Source organism: Phaethon lepturus, unplaced genomic scaffold (assembly GCF_000687285.1).
Source record: "Phaethon lepturus isolate BGI_N335 unplaced genomic scaffold, ASM68728v1 scaffold19717, whole genome shotgun sequence".
Classification (NCBI taxonomy): Eukaryota; Metazoa; Chordata; class Aves; order Phaethontiformes; family Phaethontidae; genus Phaethon; species Phaethon lepturus.
Window position 1 is genome coordinate 36,332 of NW_010554272.1, and position 25,145 is coordinate 61,476.

The 25,145-nt window shown below is 37.6% G+C and overlaps 1 protein-coding gene across 1 annotated transcript in view; it reads right to left on the minus strand.

The window, feature by feature from the left end:
* Nucleotides 1–25,145, minus strand: part of MKL2 (MKL/myocardin-like 2) — a 57,124-nt gene that overhangs the window by 26,109 nt on the left and 5,870 nt on the right. The window contains exon 2 of the mRNA XM_010291809.1: nucleotides 1,656–1,721. Within this exon, the coding sequence (XP_010290111.1) occupies nucleotides 1,656–1,721 (66 nt within the window). The remainder of the gene's footprint in view (nucleotides 1–1,655; nucleotides 1,722–25,145) is intronic.

Below are 25,145 nucleotides of genomic sequence, written 5' to 3' on the forward strand. Positions count from 1 at the left end.
TCAGCAGGTTTTTTCCAGGTTTCACTCAAAAAGAAGCAGATAATTCCATTCCTGAAGATAATCAACACTACAGACCTGGGAAGTTGCAGATGCTTTAGCAAAGCTATCTGAAGTCTGCTGCATAGTCAGAAACCTTCAAAAAGAGATTAGCTTGAAGATACTGTGCTTTCAAGCTAGAATTCACCAGTGCACACTGGGCTATTTGTAGTAACTTGACGTAATTTTGATATGTTTTTAATGGCTGGGGATTTTATTTGTTTAAGAAAAATCACTTTTCACAGTTCAATCTTCTGACAACTTGGACTCATTATCTTGAGCCCAGTCTCATCCAACACTGTCCATTTAGGGATTCTCAGATGTTTTCTGTGCACCTCTCCTTCTGAGGCCAGGCTGATCTCCAAAAGAAGTCAGAAGATGTTATACTAAACAATTAGCATAGTCTCTGGGACCCCAAGTGGAGGAACACCAAAACATCTCTAAGGAAAGAGTTAACAACAGTTGAATTCTAGGCCACTAAATACCCGAATTCAGAGGGACCCTCTTGTGATTCCTAAATTGATTTCAGGTATCATAAATGCTGCTGCTGAAACAACCATCACCTCTAACAGACTGAAACCCATAAAGGAGAATATGGACTCGGGTAATAAAGTGCGATTACATAAAGCATGCCAATTACTACTCTCAAAATACAGGTGCTGTGAGTTGAGACATACAAATGTAACAAATATCCAAATTTATGAACATTATTTGCTTGTCAAAGCAGTATGATCTGCAGTTAAATTCCAGTGGTAGAACAAAGAGTTAAAGATAAAAATTGTAACTTCTTGTGTAGCTGTCAAGGATGGCAGGTAGCCAGGCCAAAGAGTCAGAAGCTTAGCATTACAGAATCCTGAAATCCTTAATACATCTCCAGCTGTATTTATGAACTTGGTGATGTTGCTGCCTTAGTGAGACACTTCACACTAAGGTGATCAGCAGCATCTTAACTCTTCTGAAGCATTTAAGGCATTCATTGAATTTTTACCACTATATAATCTTTATTTTGGAAGAGAATATGAAACTCTTACACCAATTTGGACAGTTTCCCAGATGCAACAAGTTGATCAGGAACTTCTGGCAACTGGAAAAAATGTTCTAAAACCAAAACAATTTTCTAAAAAAACAAACAAACAAAATCCAAACAAATAAACACCCCCCCCCAACTCAAAGCCTCTTCCCATATTCTTGGAAATGTATTCATACTCGGGAAGAAAGGCACAGAAGTTTCCACATTAGGTCATATAATCCAGTGTACGATGTCCAGCCTCATGTCATCGCAACCCTTGCCATGCTACGCTTTACAGACTGATGTCCAGTCATTTATATAATTAAATTTATTTCAGTAAGATTAGCCATAATTTAAAGAGAGAAAATACAAGGAGAATCGGACTATGTCTGCAAATCCTGGCATTTTCATCACAATGGCTGTTTTAACTGAAACATTAGGTAAGCATGGTGAATTCACTTCATGCTCACTTAGATTAGGAAAAGGATCCCACAGGTCTTTTCAAATGATAAAGTTATTTTAAATAATTTTATCTTCATTATTTTATATATTCAGTTCAGCATTAATACAGTATAGGAACATAAATTAATAGAAATAACACAAGTCTTACGTGGCATGATGCCCTGGTCCACCAGCTGTTCTCGTGTCCGTCTTTGTTGTAACCTCAGCTGAAGTACTGACAAGAGAAAACAATCATTCATTCATATGTAAGCATACTATCCCTCTGAAAGCACAAAAAAAAAAATTGCAAAGATACCCCTTATTTCAGCTTTAGAAATATTTTTTTCTCTGTATATTCAGACCAGGCAGTAACTTCTAAGACACCTATTGTTAAGGATCAAGTGCTGTTATCACAATTTGGAGTGACTGCTTCCAATCCCTAGTTATATTGGAATTTGCTGCTTTTTGGTCACATCTGATAAAGGGACTGTATTTCATATATACATCTGCTTTTCCTATCAGCTAGGCCTCATAAGAGGTATTAAGTGTACATCTAAATCTAGGACTTCTTTTTCCCCAAGTAACACTACTCTTAGATAATAGATTCAAGAAAACGTAGGTATAAAGAGTTTGTACCAGAAACTCCAACACATAATGATTATATAGCTGATAAAATACTGCTTTTGTGGTTGAGATATGTGTTATCATAATTATTGCAAGGATCACATAAATCTAGCACTGTCAAATTTGGAAAACCCGTTTACACTTTCAGAGGTAACCTTATGTTTCATTACATTTAACAAAATATACAAAAGTTCTCATCTTATTGTTACTCTAGGAATAACCAATGTAACACACATTAAATACTATACCGGGAACTGCACAAAACCTGGAGGAGGGCATAGATGTAAAGGCCTCGTACTTTCAAAGATAAGGGCTTTTTTTGTGACTCTTCCCAGGAAAAAAAAAAAGGAAAAAGAAAAAGTAGTTGTTTGTTTCTTCTATTGTTCCCATCCCCTTGTTTCTGTACCAATTTATCATAGTGCTTCATTATTTCTTAGTCACATACAGCCATTACCCTAATGTGAAATTAAAACTTTTGAACAAGAGATGGTCAAAATGCTTGGCCAAGGAAAAAAATACATCAAAGACATAATATTTACATTCTTAAATTCTGCCTTGACGGATGTATGATTCTGACATACTGTCCCCACTGTATTTCACAAGTAAGCAAAACAAACTAATGCATTGTCCAGAATATCAAAATGAATGTAATTTCTAAAAAATTAGGCTAAGGACAAAGTTAATTGTTTTCAGAATTTAAAAGGAACCAGCTTATTTCCTGTTCTACAGTACAGGAAGGATACTCCTCTGGCTAAAGCACCAAGACCGGGAATAGCAAGTCCTGAAAACAAGGACATTTATTTTCTTGTGTCACACAATCATTGAGAATTTAAATACAAACATATCAGGGCTGTGGCACGGCAGTTCTGTTCAGAGTTTATAATGTTGTTACACAAGAATTACAAAGGACAGAGATGTGAGAATGCAAAAGTAACAACAGTAAAATGTAAATTGATGGAAAGTCATTCAAAGTGTATTGAGTTTCTCTGGAAACTCTGAAGTACCTGCTTTAAAGTAATGAATTGTATTCTGCAAGTAATATTAAATGACTGTAAAAAGTTAACAGAAGAATTATTTTATAATAGTTTGAATGATATATTTTGGTCTTCCTTAATTTCATGTGGCTCCAGGTAAGCCATGACCTGTTCTTGTGATATCTCCTGCTAGTAGATACAAACTTGTGTTGCCTGAAGTCTTGAACCAACTCAGATGGTGCTGTTACACTCTCCTTTCAGCTGCACTTCCTAGGTTGGGTTTGGCAGCATAGATAGCTACTCCTAGTAAGTTCAGAGCACAGGTAGAGAAAGTTCAAATCTTTCTGCAGAAAGCGTGGGTTTCTAAGTCCCATTGGTCTAATCTGCCCCAAAAAATGCAGACAAACATGTGCAAACACACATTTATGCAACTGTACAGCCGACTTCAAAAATCCACCAGCTTTATACAAGTAAGTGTGAATTAAGAAAAATAACATACTGGATCAGGACTTAGCCCACTCCTACAGAAAACTTCAAGAAATGCACATTTCAATGGAAATGCATTTTAAGCATACAACATGGTGTTATGATGTTAAGCTTCTATCCCTGGGGCTACTTCTAAGAATTTCATACTGCACTAGCACAAAGCACTGAGAAATTCATTAACTGGAGTGCTGTTTACAGGAAAGCAAAAATATGTTCTTGTTTTGGATTCTTACAGCTGTAAAATCAAGAAAGCTCAGAGTTAGTCTTAAAATTGAACGGGCAATCCCTTTAAAAATCTTAAATAAGTTTTACCCATCCAAATGATGTGAAAGACAATTTATAAACAGCATGGCAAGACTACCATATGTCAGACGCAGTATTTTTGGTCTTGAGTAGACTAAAACTTGATTTTGTTCTGTTCTTCCCTCAAACTATCCTTCCTTTTACACAACTAGGAAGCTGTGGAAAAGGTTGAAAAGCATGTCCTGCTCTGGGCAGGAATCTCATCCATGCTATACAGCTGTATTTGGTCCAACTTTACACCAGACTTAAATTTGGCTTTCTTGGAACACTAAACACAGTACAAATGTATCTACCAAACCTTTTACCTAGTTACAAGTCAGTTTCAAACATACGCCTCTCTATTTCAGGCTGAAGGTCTTCAAGAAAAAACTACCTACTTTGACATCAGTTATGTCCCAGGTAGAGCTGATAAATGTCATCAGACACAGTAAGTAAATCAGAATTAGCATGTTTTTCAATTCCATCACCTGCAATGCAGTGGATCAACAAGCAAATGCTGATAATATTACAACAGGTGCAGGCATGTTATCACTGATGTGAGTCATCTACCAACATATGATAGGCAAGTCATCTATTAAGAAAAAAGGGCATTTGTAGTACGTGATAGTTCTGATTTCTAATACGCTTTTCACTCAGACTCTTTTTTTACTGAGCTTTATCATAAAACCCATTTTGTAGTTGTAGCTGGTTCAGCTATGGCTATCTAAGCATTGCTAATATGGTGCTTTCAAATATTAGTAAACCAAAGTGGGAAAGTTAAACAGCTTTCAAATCGACCTTCATGCGATAGAACGTTCACACTGCTTTGCAGAGTCGATAACAACAATTTGAAAGCCCTCACTAGTTCACCAATTTGGACAGCTGGCTAAATTGGAAAATTATTTTGTAGGAAGTGCATAGACCATCTACTCTGTGAAACTTACTACAGCCAACAGATAATTGTTCTTCATCTTATCAGACATCACTTATTTAAAATTCTGAACTGGTATCGCTGCAATCTCAAATGTGATGTGCAAAGTCTTTGTGCAGGAAAAAATAGCTTGATGCTGTTTTTTTAAGAAATCATTTTAACTGTTAAAATTACATATAAAGGGGCAGTTTTAACAGAAATTTATTATTTATTAATTAGAGATCTAGCTTTCCTAGATCCAGATACTGACATGACTCTCAGACCAAAGCTTTTCATCTTTCATATGAAAAGGATCAAACGCATCCTACCAGTTCAGCATCTAGCAATTATCACATTTTAATTTTTCATTGGCAAGTTTGTGGGAGGAAAAAATCAGAAAGTAATTACTTATTACTTATTACTAAATAATTACTCCAACACTTCTAATACGTACTGCCCTAAAGTATGGTTTAAAAAGAGTCTGCCTGAGGTACATTCAGCTGCTGAAACTTCTCTTGGAAAGGAACAAACCAACCACCCCACAACCAAAAAAACCTCAGAAAACAGTGTACCAAAGTTTCTGTGTCAAGGTCCTGTTTTGAACCTTCTTTCAACAGCACTAGTAATATGGAAGCGGCAGGAACGTACCATGTGTGTGTCCAAAGAGAAAGACACTGTGAACACTGTGAGCACACTGGTACTGTCTTGCTGAGTGTGATGCAGTTCCTGCAGCCGCCTGTGTGTACTATCCGGTGCGGTGTGTGTGAGAAATGGGGAAGGGCTGTGCCTGCCTCTGACATCACACTCGCACACAGCCCTACAACCATGGAAGCATCAACACTGTGAAAACATACCCCAGTGGACATGTTACTAATGTTTCTGTCTGGTGTGATTTCTGTCAGTTCCTTAAAATTAATGCTGCTTGGCCATGGCCATGATAGGTGGTATTTGCCCAGGAAATGGGGGAGGGGGACTAAAATAAATCTATTCATCAAAAAATAGTGGTAAGAATGTAGGTAGCTTCTCTCTCATTTTCCAACTGGTTTCAGCTAATTCTTTAATGAACATTAATTCTACGTGTCGATGATGGGAAGCCCTGCTATGTCATTTATGAATGTATTATATCTATGATTTATGGCTTCAATTATGATCAGGTATTTGGCTTAAGCTTTGCAGAAAGAGTAAAAACTAACCCACATCCTAAGAAATGTATATAGTCTTACAAGAGAATACGCAGTGGGCACAAGGATGAGAAGAGCAGTAAGACTGTACCTGCACATAAACCATATCTGCTCAGGTGTGAAGCTTTAGCATTTTTTATCAAATAGATACATATAACAAATAGTTATTGTCTCTCATAACACTGCTTGCCTGCCCATCATCTGTTAACCCACACTGGGCATCACAAAGCAAATAATGGATGCTTTTGAAGTTGTCCCATGTGTATCTGGACAAGTCGTAAAAACTGTTTGAGGACTGGAAAAAATGAGATATAGAAGATATAGAACATGCAGTTATTCACTTATTAAATAAATATCAGGAACTTATATATTACTTAGCAAAGAAAGGACAGTGTGTAGCGTAACGAATAGGGAAGCAGTGGAGGGGGAATACTAAAGAAGAGATGACTTACAGTTAGAAAGATGGTATAAGAAGATAATCATTGAAGATTTTGACTTGACCAGTGCAAGGAGGTTAAACAGAGACAAAGCTGGATGAAAACCAGATGTTTGCTTTTGCGAACAACTCCAAAATTAAGAAGGTTAAAAAAACATTTGGGTTCTGATTCCCTCCCCGTGCCCCTCCCCCCCCGTAAATATTAAGCAGCTGAATGCATTATTAAAGAAAAGAAAGTAATTGGAAAAAAACTGAATATATTAAAAAGTTGAAAAGCTGAAAAAGACTATTGCTTTTCCAAAGCAAACAAATCAGGAAAAAGCTAGTATTTCTATCTCAGTAAAAGACATAAAGACTTAAAATACTTTTAGCCCCCACAGCAACAAAAAGTAAAAAGCAGAGATGTTTCTAAGGAAGAAATGGTAACACCCGTACGTGAGTTGCATAGCTACCTAGTCAAAGAGGATATCTGGCTTACAGGTCTGCGTGCCAGAGCAGACTACATACTGCAGTCGTCATACTACAGTCGGTAACGACCTTTATATTGTGATTGTTGTTAGATGCAACAATGTTTGTTGCAAAAAAAAAGATGTTTGTTAGATGTTAGACTGAGCCCTACAACTGAGCAGAAACAAATTACAGATGTGTGTCTTTATGCTGGAGGTGAACCTGAAGTGGGTATAAGAGACGGGAATAGGATTGAGGTTTGAAAAGCTCAAAAGGTAACGGGGACCCACAAAAAGCAGCTCAAAGAACAGCCAGAAAGATAGGGAAGATGGGAGCCATGGAAACTAAAGCACAAGTTTTCAGTAAGGACAATGTGATGAAATTATCTTTAAAGACAAGAATGAACGATGTGTGAATGGAGCACAGCTTTGCACTTTTGGCAAAGAACTGCTGATTTATTTCAGTGAGAAGCTCTATAGAGAGTGGAATGCAGGTTGGTTTAAACCTAATGTAATTAAATCTAATACAGACTTTGCCTATCATATATATAGAAATCCATATAGCAAGATATTTCTAGAACAGGCAGTAACACACAAAGTGGTAAATCTAGTAAGTATGGATGACATAGGAGGACACAGCTTCAAAAAAAATCTAAAAACCATTGAGGCATTAGTCGAAGTTATTATACTGTAGCATTTGTTCTAGTGTTTTGGGTTGGGTGTTTTTTTTTTCTTTATTAGAAAGAAACATTTACAGACAAACCAGTGTGGAATCTGGGGAAGGGAGAATTCAAAAGACATGAGGTACTACAAGACGAAGTTCGCCATGGGGTGGTACTTACTCAAACACGGTGTTTAACAGATTGTTCTTATCTGGGTAAATGCATTCAGCTTGTTGCCTGACAGTTTACTTCTCAGTTTTACACTTTTAAAATCAGGCAGTTACCTGCATAATATCTAAAATCATAAAAGATTATCTCCAAAATAAAGGCCCAGAATTGACAAAGATTTAGATATGTTACTACACTATCAATGTCAGCACTACTGTTCCTCTTACTTAAAGCAAATTATGTGCAAAAGGAGGACTACGTTAACACCGCTGAGCAAATCTAGTGCTAAAAGATGGCACAAATATTTTGCACTTCACATTATCTGGCAGGAATCCCCCTTCACACCACTGCAACTCTAAGAAATCGTCTTTGAACTGCTTCTGAATAAAAGCCATGCACAGAGGTCAGTCAAACTCCTGTTCTGACTGAGGCGGAAGGGAATGTATTCTTATTTTCAAGTCAGTGTATGATTTTAAGATTAACACTTTAACACCAAGCAAAAAGATTCCAAAATTTCCTTGCGTTTTCTTCAGTCAACAAAATGATTATTAAATCTTAGGTAGCTTATTCAATATTTACTGACAAAACCAAAAAGCGTAATTCCCTCCTCACAGTAAGAACATCTGGTTATCTGACTCTCATAAAGTCAGTAGAAGTTTTCTGACTTCACTGGAGGTATGTATTTTTCACCATATGAAAAACTGAGTGCCAGAGGCTGGTGCTCCCACTCTTAAAAGTTTCTTCCAGTGTTAGCATACCAGGGAATCAACTCTGCTATAGGCAAGGGAACGGAGATGATGGTACAAAAAGGAGAAGTTCTCTGTTAACCAATGCACTTTATTATTTAGAAATGTATTTCTATGTAGCAGTAAATTTTATAAAGTTAATGGCCTTTTCAAACAGTAAGTACTGTTCAGGTTCACATACACTATGCCCTAAAGGGCCATAAAGATTAAGAATAACCGAAACAAGCAAATTCTCAATAGCTTGCTGAAGCACTATGCTGGTTTGAATGCAAGAAAACTGGCACAAACAGGCACCTCAGCAAGTACACACCACATTCTGCGTAAGACCCTTTGAAAGGTAAGAAATGTAGAGCAGTTCAGTCAGGTCTTACTTGGTGTGAATGGTAGAGTAAGTGAAAATAAAGTGCACTATTACATCACTTAGAACAAACAGCTATTATCAAAGTCAAGCAAGTGATTTCTGTTACAAATCTGTAATTTGTATCCTATGGAAAAGATGTTTCAAAGTAGTACTATATAATCACAAGCACTGGAATGTAAAAGAGGCCAAAAATAGACAGATGTCCTGCAAGAACAGTGCTATCTACACTGACTGACAAGCCTTCATCACTGCTTCTTGTCTGGAAAAAAACCCAGAACTCATACTGTGCACGGTTCCAGCACTAATAATTCCACATCTAACAGTTAATTACTTGTCCTATTAACTTAAAATCACATTTAAATTTACTCTTTTTGTAAATGGTACTCTGAAACAGCAAATGTTGTTGGCATTTAACAATTACACAGACGAAACAGACACTAAACCATGGCAAAGGGGTTCATTAGACAGCATACAATTCTTTCAAATGACAGCAAGAAGAAAAATAATGCATAAAGATTTTTTTTATGTTCTGTATGTAATCATCTCATTATTTCTTCCAAAGTTAAAATCCAGTGAATATTAGCTATGTAAGCCCTTAAAACTGCAAGTAAAAATGGGAAAATATAATGTCCAACATTCCTGCATACTCCCCTGGAAATTTCCAAGAGCAGTAGAAACTCCAGCGCAGGCTGCTAGGCTGGCTGCCATGGAAACAGACAGTGCTGGAAACAGGTCCCTTTCCTTTAAATTAAAAGCTGTTACACAGAAAGCCTCCACTTCTTTCTGCCAGCTTAAAACAGCTTTTATGCAGCCAAGGTCTCTAACGTGTTGAGGTTGAGAGACCGAGCAATAGATGTTAACAACAGCCGTTCCACTTGCAATGAACCAAGCACCGCTGCAGGAGATGAACTATTCTATTGTATCCTTGATCTGAAGTAATTTATAACTAGTTATTTGGCATCAGAACTGTAACATTAATACAAGTATATGAACACCAGGGTGGTAGTAATGTAGAAGAGAGTATTTTATCAGATGGTGGGTGGACTATACAAGCGATCTAAGCATCAGCTTTGTATTAGAATTCTGGACCACTGTCACAGCACAGGGCAGCAGTTACAGAATTGCAGAAATTGAGTACCAAGTACTTCACTCAGTGCCTCTTTCAGCTGTTACCCTTGCACTCCCAAACTCCATCTGCTTGGACTTAAAAGTTTATATGGCATTTTCTAAACAGCATAATTTACACTAAGTTAATTTTCCAGAGATAGATGTTTTGCTTTCTCCTGAGCTGTGACTGTTTCTCCCTTAACTCTATATGGGGTGTTGGACTCTATCTGTAATTCATTAAATGCTTTATTGACACAAAACCAGTTAATCTTTTCAACTAGTATTTGCTCTGCGAACAAAACTAAACATTTAATAAACTGAATATTTTGTATAGTAAGTAAAAGAAAGAGCAGGTGATATGCAGGTGTGCTGGTTTTGGCAGGGGTAGAGTTAATTTTCTTCATAGCAGCTAGTGTGAGGCTGTTTTGGATTTGTGCTGGAAACAGTGTTGATAACAGAGGGACGTTTTCGTGCCTGCTGAGCAGTGCTTACACAGGGTCAAGGCCTCTTCCACCCCTCACCCCACCAGCGAGGAGGCTGGGGTGCACAAGCAGCTGGGAGGGGACACAGCTGGGACAGCTGACCCCAGCTGACCTGAGGGATACCCCAGACCATATGGCGTCATCCTCAGCACATAAACCTGGGGGAAGAACGAAGCGGGGGACATTCAGAGTTATGGCCTTTGTCTTCTTGAGTAACTGTTACGTGTGATGGAGCCCCGCCGTCCTGGAGATGGCTGAACACCTCCCTCCTGATGGGGACTGGTGAATGAATCCCTTGTTCTGCTTTGCTTGTGTGTGCGGCTTTTGCCTTCCCTGTTAAACTGTCTGTATCTCAACCTATGAGTCTTCTCACTTTTACCCTTCCGATTCTCTCCCCTGTCGCGATGGGGGGAGTGAGCGAATGGCTGTGTGGGGCTTAGTTGCAGGCAGGGGTTAAACCCCAAGAGGAAGGTACACTTTTCAGGAAGGTTATAGAATACGGTAGCTGGTTTGCACCTGGCATTACTCATTCCACATGTGTCCAAAGTCAGAAATTTGGTAATGTAACGTTCTTTTCATTCGTATGGCATGTCAAAGAAGGAAAGGAGGCGATGGAAGACATGAAAATATTTAGCTATCTGTAATTTGTTGGAAGTGATTCTAAATAAGTTGTACAGCATTTTAAAGATAAAATGCATTTAAAGAATTGTGGTACTCATTTCCCTTCAGCCTGAAGATGGTGATACTGTATGTTAAATACTCAATTTTGAAACAAAAATATTCATCATTAAAGAAATCAGACATCGTCTAAATGTGAGCGAATATATTATATTGGGTTCAGTCTTCAAAACTTTCACGTATGCCAGGGTAAAATTTAAAAAAAGAAAATATTTTACTTATTTTTAGTTGTTTTTATAAAATAATTCCTTACTTTTTTATATACTTTTAATATTTTTTCCATTATTGTAGATGTGATTCTTCTGCTAAGACTACATCCAAAATAATTAACAAAAATGAAACAGCCTCTGATGCATACTCATTTTACGCAATTATTCAGTCATACTTTGATTTCAGCTTAGAAATGTTCTGGGTAAATGTAAAGCATGTGAGTGGAGACTACTGAGGGCCACTTCAGATAATCTCTTCAGAATTCTGGAGGGAAACCCAGCAGGACCTCCAAATCTTTTAAATTATAACACTGTGATTTAAAGCTTTTGTCTGTAAGCCAGTAATAATGTACACATAACTGTTTCCAGAAGGAACATCATCATACTGAAAGTAGAAAATGAGAAGCTAGATGGGAAAGATAGCTGAATATAAACTTAACATTTATACCAAAGATACAATGCGTAACAATATCATCAGCTGAGAAGTTTACATGACTAGGATATAGGACAATCTGTATTGTATCCTATTGCTATGGAACATGTTGCTTAGAAACAAGCCAGAACATACACGAGCCTCCAAACAAATTACCAGAACGTCTGCTGGGATGAATATATACATACACATGTATATGTAAGAAGAAAAATCTATACTTTTCACAATCCTGTTTAAATCTTTAAAATTAGAAAAATCACTACCATCTTGGGTGGAAAGTCTGAATAAACTAAAGCTTACATTTCAAGTATTCCGTAAAATTGCATATCAAGTATATTAACAATACTTATATTTTCTAAATCTGCAAGTATTCCTCTGCTTAGTACAGTCTTCTAATTTTAAAAAAAAATAATTTGCATTTCCTCAAATACTACTATCAGCCAAGAAGCGTTCTGTCAAAGGACTCATGAAACTTGTGTTTAAATTCTACATCTACTACAGACTTGCTTTGTGATAATTTGGAGCATATTACATCGAATGATGACAGATGATTTCCAGCCAAGCCCTCTGAGAAGGTACTACCTCCATTTTCCGTGCTTTTCCTAGGCACAGTAGAGCCAGCAAACAAAATGCACACCCAAGCAGATTCTCCAACTCGTGAGATTACACATTAACTCAAAACACTGAGGAAGGTGGATTTACGCTAAGATGCCCAGTTGCAAACTGGGATGTAAGCAGTGGCCCTATGTGGACAACAACATCAGACTTCTGCAGATGTTTGCTTAGTGGATGAGTCAGGTTGCTTACAGTGACAGCAAAGTTGCTGCATTAAGAAGGACTTTGCATTAAAAAGGCTGAGGTACGTACATGGTTTGTTGGATGCTTTGTGAAAGGAAAGAAAAAACTTCCAGCACAGCAACGAAACAGTGGTTTCGGTGTGACTCTAAGACAGGATTACTGATGAAAAGACAATAGTTTCTTCCCCGCTCCAACCCCAGCTGCTTCTGTTGCATCAGCACTGGCAAAGATGCAGCCTGTCAGGTCAGTGCTCTGATCTGGCTGAAAAGGAACACTATTGAAGTAGTCTTCAGTAATACCCGCTCACTTAAAGGCTGCATAATTACTAATGCCAACACAGGAAAGAGGCTGGCAGTAAGCAGGGAAGGGCTGGACGAGACTACACCTACTTTTGGCAGCAGCACTCTCAATCCTAACCTTTTATAAAACCTTTAAGAAATCTTGTAGTTGCCGTAGCAAGTTTCCGTAGAACTTTCGGTTAGCCACTGTATCCTCCAATTGTGTAAAGATTACGTACAAAAGCAAATCAATACATTGTGGTCTTGGTTTATCGAAGTATTTAAGCATGTTTATTATAATGAGATTACCATATATTTATGTGCTACACCGAAGACAAAAATTTTGTGGAATAAGTGCTGATTTACTTGCAAGACATACAATTATCCCACTGTCATTAAAGACACTGTTTATGGTATATACATAAGTTAAGAATTTTAACCAGTACACTGAATTTATAGTGCTTGCTTTATTAACTAAGATGACAGGAATAATACTTTTTTTCCCTAGTATTTTTTTTCTCATTATCTTTGTCTCAATAAACACACCTGATAGACTTCTACTGATAAGGAGTCTTAGAAACACCTCCAAACACCATATAAGAAAACTTCAAGCTTAAAAAAAGAACACAAACAACCAAAAAAACCAAACCCAGCAAACCAACAGTAGAATCTAAGTCTAGTCTAACATGCCATCGCAGCAGAGCAGTAGATGTCAAGAGTATCACTAATACTCAACATGCCAGCAATGGCAGGAAATCTGTTAAATAAACAATTCTCATGCAATATTGATTTGATTGCAAGGGAAGGGAAGAAATTCTTCCTGACTAAATCTGGTAATCTATTAACCAGACAGCACGAAGACATTTCCAGCAAGCACCTGAGAAATCCCTGTGCTTCACTTATTCCACCCTGTATCCGGTTTCTAACACTTGCCAGTCTCCAGTTCCTCACAAAACAGTAAAATTAAAAAGCAATACAAATCCAGGAAAGAAATTCTGTTTCAAGGTGGAAAGAAGATTTCCTTCCTGGTTAGTTGTTGTTTTTTTTTTTCCTTACAGTAACCTGCAGGCAACTGGTAACTTTGAAGCTCAGATTACTACATAAAAATATGGTGCAAAAAACCTGGGATCCAGTCTCCTTTTAAATCACATCCGAGATAGCACCATACTGATTTGCTTAAAACAATTTAGGGTGCAAGGCAAAATTCCTAAATTCACTTCTTTCCTCTGTTAGAAACCTTCTAATCTGCAGCCTAAATATACTCCTAATTTCTACTGTAGGCATTGTTGATGATACTAATTATTTCTTAATTCTGTATGCACAGTGATGTCCTGATCTCATTTAAGTCTTTTCACTTGAATTTTCTAAATGTTTTCGCCACTTACTTGACATTAGAAATCAATGCTACAGGAATTTCTGAAAAAGCTGTTTAGTTAGCACTGTATGGTTAGCCTCATAGCCAAAAAGTATTTTTGTTCCTTGCTCATAAAAAAGGTAATTTTGATAGAAAAAATTAAGAACCATTTTCACAGAACAGACAATATGTAACAATAACCTATGAGTTGTTTACAAGAAAGTAGCATAATTAAGAGGGTTTTGTCCTGTGCTATAGGATGCCATAATGTATATCTTCCAAGAGTATTCATTAGCCTAAGCAAACAAAAAAAATTCAACTTTGTAAGCTACCCTTCCAATGCCCTTAATATTAATTTGCTGAAGACAGTGTTGGGATTTGTGTTTCCATCAAAACTCTCCTTTCTTATAAAGAAATACTAAGTAAAAAAAGAACTGCACCTAACAATTCTCATAAGGTACTCATTGCTGAAATAAGCACACTGTACTATCTCAGGATTTTTATATTTATCAAACCTGTGCAAAATAAATTATGAAGCAATGGCTGTAGCACATTCTGAATTACTTGACCTCTACATACTTCATTGGGGTTTGACAACAGAATTACGTTATTAATTTTTGCAAGTTTTAACCATTCACACATAGTATTCATAAGTATTTTCATGTCCTAAAAAAAGGGCTGAAGATTCAGGTGGCAAAACCAGTCACATCATCATTTGAATTAAAGGAAAAAGAAAGGGGGTGGGAGGGGAAAAAGAGAGACAGACTGCCACAGGCTCATTTAGAATATAGTGTTCTGTAAAATAAGAAGTGTTTTAATGTTATTTACAGTGCTATTTAAATAGGATGAAATTAACAACTGCAACTGAATTTTTACAAATCTACTTACTACCTGAACTACGTATTTTGTAACATTATAAACTGAAAAGGTGAAACTCTGTTTTAGGCTCTCCAGATGCAAATCAAGCAGATTTGCAATCTTTTCAATAATTCATTCTACATACTACAAGAAAGAAAATGCTTGTTCTTTCTAAGCTTCAGTAAGAGGAAAGTCTGGAAAAGCAGATCCTGTAGTCATTCATACTCTCAAAAAGAGGTTCATTATTTTAATTATTAGGCTGCCAAACTTAGAGGAGATAAAATGGTAACAATATTCACTGGGGAAAAGTGAAAATGGAGACTATGCACTACAACAGAGAAAAGGAAGCAAAGACAGTGATTCTGGAAAACAATTATAACTTCTTTTATGCACTGAATAATTTAAGTAAAAAATATTCATGAATTTAGACTGGAAAAGTGTCCTATAATTGCAGGGGGTTTGCTACTCTGACAAACCATCATTATTTTAATGTACATTCTTTCATCCACTTTCTACATAACTGACATACTCAAAGACGACTGAAGATAACGATTACCGTGGTTACTTGTTAGCCCACCTACACTATCCACCATGCTGGGTTTTTCACATCTTTCTCCCCTCTATTTCTTGGTAGCTTAGATTAGTTAGGGTTTTCTTCCCCCTACGGTATTTCCCACAACAGTATGCTTACTCCTCTGCCCCTCTCAACTTCCTCGCCTTCTTTCATTGTTCCTGTTGCCCCACAGAGCTTCAGAGGTAGCAGCAGCAGGTTTAACTGGGCCTGTTTGGAGTTGCAAGGCAAACACCTTGAAAGGTGTTTGAAAAAGAAGCCACTGTTGGCCCTTTCTCTTCAATCACTGTCTTTCAATCAGTACTTCCCAGCTGTAAAGGAAGCAGAACTGTTATGCTCTCAGCCACAGCCACAAGCATCAACACTCAACTTGTTATCTATCCTTCCCATCAATAAGAAACCTTTGATATCAGTATATTATATAAAAATGTATGTGTTTTCCCTAGACCTAACTTAGAGCTAAGTAAAGGATTTTTTAGAATAAACTGTCAGTTATGGAATTTGATAATGAATATGGGCTATCTTTTTGCTACTTTTTAATATTAAACATTATTAACATCCAAACTTAAAACCAAACAAAACCCCAATTTAAATTCTGAGAAAGGCGCGACCTCATGTAGAAGGGGGAAAAAGGGCAGTTTTGCCACAACACCAAGGAGGAAGAAATCTCTGAATCACCAGACAATCCAGAGGTATCTGGAGTAAAAGCCAAGGCAGAGTGCTGTAAGAGGAAAGAAGGAATTTTGTCTCCTACAAATACAATTTGTTTCTGATTAAGAAGTTGGGAGTTTGGGTCGTGAATGGCAAAGAGCCTGGGACGTTAACATACAGCAGTTACCAAACTGCGCTGTGCCGGGCTGGCAGCTGACCTTAAGAGGTCTCTTCCTTCTGCTCCGTAACACAGGCCAGCTAGAAGAATACCCCCAGCTGGAAGGAGTAAGACAACTTCCATGTCTCAGCAGTATTACTGCCACAGCCTAACAAATTCTACTTTAAATGAATCTAGTATAGTACCGTTTGTCATCTTTAAATAACGTTCCAAATATCCTCAGACTATTGCTATTTTACAAACTAATGCTTATGCATTATACCAATTTAATGCACAGCCTAAAAACAATCATTTAAGGAAACATAATGTAATTTGAAAAGCATACATCTGGAAAGCAGAGTCAAATCTCATTTAAAGTATGAGAGGAGAAGGGAATTCTAGAGAAAGACAGCTGAGAAAAGCACTGTTGAAAATGAAGTCAGGTTTTATTTTTAATAGTGTCATATCTAGTGACATTTATTTCATTATATTTATTGCGATGGTAACATTTTGAAGTATTTTGTGCAATATTTACAGGACAATTTCAGAGTACTTAATGAATTCAGCACTAAATGCAACTCTGAAAAGACTACTTACTCGTTCTTCTTCATACTACAATTTCCACCAAGCTATTATCACTGTTATTTTAATAGTCTCAGGTAAATTCTGAATTTAGCTTTGAGAAATTTTTTTTAGAGGGAAAACAATACCTGATTTAATGTACAAAAATTCTTCCTGACATACAGCATTACACCAGAAATGCTGGTGAACTGAATCAGCCCAGTATTTCTGCATTTTCCGTCCCCCAACCAGCAAGTGACTGACCTTCCTTGAGACTTTTCTGGCTGTTCGCCTCAAGGCATTCCTTCTCCTTCAGTGGCTTAACATCCCCTGCAGGTAAAATCTCGGAAAAGCCCTGTTGCTGCTTCTTGGAGCTATCGATCATGATGAGAATCCTTTAGAATGGCTACATCCAGCATAGGAAAAAAAACAGTAATGTGTCACCAAGCAGTACACTGCTGTCCCCAAAACTGCTTCCAGGTCCTTTCTCCTAATAAATGAGCAATTTCGCCTTTGTGCAGCAGAAAGCAGCCATCATCCTTCACTTTCTAGGCTGACCTGCAGTACGCTCAGTCCGCTTTGCAGCCTGTAACTCACTCGGACTGCAGGCACAGAGCATGTGAAGCAGAACTCCCAAATCCCACCTCTTTTCCTAGACAACCACTCCCCCTTTTCCTTTCGTTACGCTTGCTTCCTCTGCACATTCGTGTTTCAGTATGCAGCTTGATGGTCAATCATCTGACAAGGAGTGAGTCAAGCAGTTAAAAATAAATCCTGCAGTTGCTGAAGGAGCAGCATTCGCTGATACCCAAGACAAACTACTGCTGAGGACTCTCTCCCTTTTTCCGCGTCCTCCCTTCCCCCACTACGCAGAACACTGCTGCAGGCAGCAGAAATACTTTATCTTTGCCTGACTGGCACATTCATTACTCATTAAGTTTCACCAGTAAACAAAGCTGCACATTGGCATTTGAAAAGTTATGCTGAGGAACCTTCCCTCCCAGCCCCAGGTCTCGTTTCGGAGACACTGATCTAGCAGAGGTAAGTGGGAAAACCAGTTGATTACTTCCATGTCTTTCCTTGCAGTATAAGAGGGATTCTGCTCCCTGTTGTATGTGTCTAAAACCCAAGTATTTTCTTATTTTCCTTTTTGCATTACAGTTACACAGCTCATTATTCCCAGCAGTTTTCGGAGTACTTCCTCCCACAGCTTCTGATCTGCCATTCTCTCCAGCATATCCCATTTATTGTACATGAGTCATCAACTTCAGTGTCAGCCTGGAAGATTTTGGGAAAAGGGATCCCCTCTAATTAGCGGGCATTGGCCATGAGGAAAGAGCAGACTAGTTTGCATTTCATGTACTTACGGATAAACTATACCTAATCTTAAGTAGTCACTACACGTCAACTAGTGACTCTAGCAGGTGCATTTTGCCTTCCCTTTGGCCTGAAAATGCTATCATTATACATATTTTCCACACTTCATATTTTAAATCCTTCAACCTGAAATTATAAAGGCCATCTCCATTCTGAAAAATTGTTTCACTGTTATGGCAGCAGACTTGAAAAGGTATGCAATAGCAAACACCTGATGCACAACTGTAAAGGTGGAAACTAGGAAAAAAAAGAATCTTGCCTCTTCGGATGTTTCTACAAGCCAATCATTCAACACCGACTCTTCACCTTAACAGAACACTCCCGGGGCAAGCAACTGGTACTGCGGGCGTGGGGATGCCTGACACAGCCAGCTGGAATCAAAAACCTCTCCCCATCTCCCTACTGCTGGGAGAAGGCAGGCCTAGATCTACTCGGAACCGCAGATTGGAAGCAGACGTGAGTTTACGAGGCCGTTATCAACTTCCTGACATCTGAGGAGCTGAAAATACAGGCAAAAGAAAAACTCTTGCAGCATAAATGATTTGCGGCAGCTCTCCCAACCTAAAGCTTTGTTGTTTGCCCGTCATTTGTATAAAAATTATCAGCTTAAATTAAATTTTGCTTAAATACAAATTATAGACTATTCCAATACATCTGCTTTTGCAGTAATTTTTACTGAAGACAAGAAAAAAAATACTACTGTGGAAGGACTCCTTCATACATCAAATTAACTTCCTCGCTGCCTGCAGCTGGAACACTTACTATGTCAGTGTTGCATAAGAACTATGCATAAGAAACAAATTTACTGTTGAGAAACTCCACACATTCAGGGGAAAGAAAAAAAAATAAATCCAGACAAACAGAATACAAATATATACCAGTTAAGAAACCTATATGAAAATCTGACACAGTCAATAAATAGAATCTTAGACAGTTATGGATATACCAGATTATATATCTACATTTTTCTTTTACCAACAGAGAAGTTCACAGTTTGGATGGATTAATTATATTCTAACAGTATAACGATATGTAACAGCAGAAGTTGTTTTGTGGGAAGGGTACAGTGCACTTCACACATTTTCTGAGAAATCGGTACTTTGGTCTGAAGCAATTTCAAAATGATTCAGAGAACAGAGTATTTTGAAATTTAAAAAAATCAACATACTAATAAGGAAGTCTGTATTTAAAGAACCCAAGGAGTAATATATTTTCCTTAAAATGTCATAGTTCTGAAGGTAGTTCTATCCATTCCTATCTGTTTATAGTGCTTTGTATAAATTAAGAGTGTCCAGTGCTCAAATGAATGCCAGCTCACAGTAACAGCAGCTGGGTAACAGCAGTTCAAGCCTTCATGAGCGTTATAAAGATGAGCTTTAGTAGCGCGGAGTTCCTGCTAGCCACTCCTCCCCCTTTTCAAGGGTACCCACTCCACAGCAGAATTTACAGAAAAGAATATGCTTATGCTTCAGCCACTTGAAGTTAAGATTAATATTTTGCTTCAAATTCATCTCCCAGTTCAATACAAGCTAACATACAGATCAGTATTTTAAAACACCGTTAGGAAGTTGGGTCAAAATCTCCACAGTAATTCGCAAACAACTTACGAAGAAAAGCAGGAATCACAGAATTTATGGAAAATAAGAATGATTAAATTCTTGTGCAGACTAGGAGAGATGAATGGTCAACATGATGGTGCGTGTTTTCCATGTAACCAAATGCTGCAGCTGCCAATAAATGCTCTACAATATTGAATAGCTGGGGCAGGGGACAGAGATAACAACTGAAGAGGAAGAAAAGATACCTTGGAAGAAGAAAATAGTTTTTGTTCAGATTCAGTTATACTGTGAATCTTGAGAATGCCTGGACATTCTGCCCAGGGAACAGTTTCTCTTAAATCCCTGCACGAAGAGTGGCATTTATCCCCCACATCATAAAAAACCCTCTTATTCCAACAACATCTTGTTTTCCCAGCATCCTTGAATATACATTACTGCAAGTTCAACTAATAATTCAGACATACCAGTTACTCGAGCAATCAACAATATAGTTCTACTATTTTTAGTCGTAAGGCTTCAAAGAAGAAATAACCACCGTGTCTCAACATGTCTATTAGAAAAGTCTAAAATTCTGAGACAGTTTCACAGGCACCCGGGGGCATCTCACAACTGCTGGCTCATTAGCTGTAGCTGCAGCACTGTAACATGGGAAAAGCGCACCATGGTTTTATAAGCAACTTTCTCACATTCCTAAGAACCGTATTAGAAGGAACAGAAACACCGTTAGCTGGTTAGCACATTCAAGTACTAAATTCATCTGCTAACTAACAATACTCAGTTAGTTACGAGAAGACTCATTAGTCTTCCAGTCACGAGCAGGTCCCATGTGAAACACGGCTAAGTGCCTCCTCGTGGATCCCCGGAGAGCCAGTCCACCGGACTGCCTTTTCCCTGCTAAATAAAATAAATTTGTAACTCTCCTAGGACAGTTCACATGTGTTCTTACCTTTGACTGCTAAAGCACCGTACCTACTTCTCAGATTTACTCATGCACTTTCAAATCTGATAGAAATTTTTTAAGCACTTGCAAAACAGCAGAAGCCTTGTCATCAGCCACCAACACCATGTTGATACTTTAAACATACTTCCTATGTTTGCATAGTATCTGTCTTGAAGGTCATTTTTTTGACATATAAAAACTGCTTTGTATAGCAGTTACTTTAATTGTTGGTTTTAAAGGATGTGATATCCACATTTATCTTAAAAGAACAAGTGAAAGACTTCAGTGGTGGGAACTTCACACTTTCCCATTCAAATTACCCATTTTGTCCTGTAACAAAAAATCTGTTAGAATAAGTATTAGTGAAACTATAGCAACTTTTTTGTTCTTTGCTCTTTAAAGCCTTTTCTTTATTTTCGCAGTTGTACAATAAATAGAACAAAACCCATGAAATGTAAAATATATACAGAAAAACTTGGGGTCTTTCAACTCCACTCAGTTTGAAATTTTTTTGTGTTCAGTTTCTAAAAGGCAGCTGGAATTTGGATTGTCATTTGAAATTGATGGTATTCTTCAAAAACAAGCCAAAAAACTTTTCCAAATTGCTAAGTGTTCATCTCATCTTTCTGCTGCTGACTGTGTACTTAAATACACAAAGCTTTGTAATAAAGGAAAGAGAATCACAGAATGGTTTGGGTTGGAAAGGACCTTAAAGCTCATCTAGTCCAACCCCCCTGCAGTGAGCAGGGACATCTTCAACTCGAGCAGGTTGCTCAGAGCCCCATCCAATCTGACCTGGAATGTTTCCAGGGACGGGGCATCTACCACCTCTCTGGGCAACCTGGGCCAGGGTTTCATCACCCTCATTGTGAAAAATTTCCTCCTTGTACCTAGTCCAAATCTGCCCTCTTTTAGTTTAAAACCGTTACCCCTTGTCCTATTGCTACAGGCCCTGCTAAAAAGTCTGTCCCCATCTTCCTTATAAGCCCCTTTAAGTACTGGCAGGCTGCAGTAAGAGATCCCTGGAGCCTTCTCTTCTCCAGGCTGAACAACCCCAGCTCTCTCAGCCTGTCTTCAGAGGAGAGGTGCTTCATCCCTCTGATCATCTTCGTGGCCCTCCTCTGGACTCACCTCATTTCCAAAGTAAACATGGAATATATATATATGTATAACCTCTCTGATACGAACATGTACCTGTCTCCAAAGGGCTATTTTTCACAGTACAAATAGCTAAATGACACTGAGGATCACACAGACACCTCCTCTAATGAGCTAGAAACAAAACTGTGGCTGTAACAGTAGTTTCTGTCAAACAAAACAGAAGTATCTCTTGCAGCTAAAAGAAAATCTTAAGCGCTGCATGTTGTATCTATCAGTCACAGGTTACCCAATTACAAACAGCATCAGTGTATCAAAACCAGAAGTTGGAGTAAAAGATACACAACCAGCTTTTTGTTTCAATAAAAATTACCTCCGTTGGAATTCACATGATCTTCAGAGGGTAGAAGTACTTCTCATTTCAATTTCAATTTAAGTTGTATATACTGTATACAGGTGGGTGAAATGAAGAAAAAAAGGCTTGAGAACGAAACAGCCTCGTCAGTTCCATAAACCAAAATCCAGTAATATCTCATTTAACAGCAGTGTATTGCACAAGATTTTCATAAACATTTGTTTGCTTTTACTCTAAGGTAATGGATGTTTTTTCTTTCCATCCTCCTGCAACGCAGACTTTCAAGTGTTCTGCCAACCTTCAGCCTACAGAAAAAGCGTTATTTAAGAAGGGGAAATGCCTAACAGATATTCGCCAAAATGACGACGCGCAGGAGGAAACAATGCAGCAACATTGTACCCTCCACAGTGCCTGCTTGTCTGCCTCTCAGAATAGACCCGTTATCTTTTTAAGCATCAGTGATCTGGTGAGTGAGATCACTAACTGCGAGCAACTTCACAACCTCATTAAACATGAAGTAACTAAGCAACAGTTGCTTTAACAGTACATTCCAACTCTTCATATCGTATGGAGCTCATTCCTTTGCAGTCCCATTAAAAAAACCCTACAGATGAATTTAAATTGTAGGGGAAAAAAAAAATTAGAACAGCCTTAGGTATTTAATCTATTTCACTACCACAGGATTTTGCAGTGCAGGAAAAAAGCTTAATTACTCAAACATTTATTTTATCTTGGCTTTACGCACACATTAATGAATTTCTTGGTTCTTTATTGTTGTGATAGGATAATCCAGTTACTCTACACTGTGTAATAATACCTTCACATAGGAAAATAGTGCTCTGACTACACAAACTATACCATTCATTTAAATAATCCCTGTTATAATTTATGCTATTACTTCTTTAAACAGTAAGAGTGTTACCTCAAACTGTTAACTTAGGGGTTTTTGATACGGGTTTTTTTGTTTGTTCCCCCCAATTGCCATTTACAATAGATTTCTATTCTGCCTTCTTATTTTATTAAAACCCCACTTTTTTTCTGTACCAGTAGGTAAGTTCTTTGCTTTGAACACTTAAGACATTTGTCAAACAACTCAGCAGTAAATCTCATACAGTCTTAGGCTTGTATTTAAGATAAATATACAACCCCCAAAACATTCAAGTCTCTCATCTTCATAGTCTTTTGCTAGTAAAGCATCAAGTATATATTTCTATTTGTTTTTGCAAGAAGTCAAATGAAAAATTTGAGTAATTTTTTTAATAGGAATGTGTACTATGCTGTGACTAAGGAATTACCTCAGAAGGACTGGAGACTTCTGCCTATATTCTTCACCATTCTGGTAACAAAGATCCAACAATCCAAATTATGGTCACTATCTACCTCAGTTACTCTTCCCAGAAAAATCCCACTTACAGTCATACCAAATTTATAAGTCTGCATATTCTACTTCTCCCACTAAAACCTGCACAAATTCCTTTTAAGGGAGGACATACGTTGGCGGTGTTCACTGTTTAAATGAAAATTCCCTACCATTCAGCCTTGCCCACACAGACATCTAAATAAATAAATATTTTAAAGTGTCTATATAATATACCTAAAAATATATTTTTATATATATGTTTAAGTGCATATATAACTATATATTAAAATACAGTTTTTAAAAGGACAATATTTGGTCATCCACCATGATTTGCAAAAGGCTCATACAGTAAGTACTGCACATCACTTACCAGTTCTGTATGCACTACGTTACCTTCTGCTAGTGGCTGTATCACAAGCTAACACTGCAACGATAACATATGCAGCTAGGATTTAGTTCTAACAATTTAAAACAATTATACAGTGGAACTCAAAATTAACTCAACATTCTTTACTAGCTATGCATTTAGTTATCTACAAGGAATTTCAGGAAAAAGAAGTCAGAATAAGACAGTTTGATCAAGAGATCTCTTTAAAGGAAAACATACTTTCCATATCTCCTGTAATGACTCAAATGCCAAGCCCTCTAACAGGATCTTTTCATATATACCAGATGCCTTAAATTGAGTCAGTCACAGGTCATGTCTCCCATGTTAATCTCTTCACAATAAGCAGATAATTTAAAAAAAAAATAATTAAAAAAAATCTATAAATCAAACTAAAATGACAGGATGTTTGTTTAGAAGTTTACCAAATGGAATGACCCTGCTGGAATTCTTTCATGTAGCCTGTGAAAATGTCAGAATATATTCCATTTAAGAGGTCACAGTCCCTAGAGAGTTCTGAGTTTTGGCTTGTATGTCTTTTCACATGCTTTAATATTTGAAAATTGTTCCTTGTAGACACTGACTGATGCCCTGGGAATGCTAGGATTGTGGGAACTGGCAGTACCAATGACAAAGACAGACTTACTGGGAAATCAATACCTACTCAGTTTGCTCTCTCACCTCGTAACAGATAAGACAACATTCAAATATTTACAGGGAGACTGAAAGAATCCACACATTAAAAGACATTTGTTTTTTTCTACTGACACTGTTTGTTAAAATAAACAAAACCAAACAAAACAAACTCCCAAAGAAACCACAGCACCCCCAAAAAAAACCCAAACACAGAGACAAATATATATTAGTTAAAATATGCTGTGTATTCTTACAAAGGATTAGTTAGTAGAATATTTGCACTGGATGTTCCATGGACTATTAAAATCTTGAAGAAAAGACAAATCACAGAATCGCTGAGATTGGAAGCAACCTCTTGAGATCACCTAAGCCCAACCCCCTGCTCAAGCAGGGTCAGCTGGAAGAGGCTGCCCAGGACCTTGCCCAGTCAGATTTTTAGTATCTCCATGGATGGAGATTCCACAACCTCTCTGGGCAACCATTCTTCACACAACACACATTATATATACCCTGTACTATATACACACACATTTCTA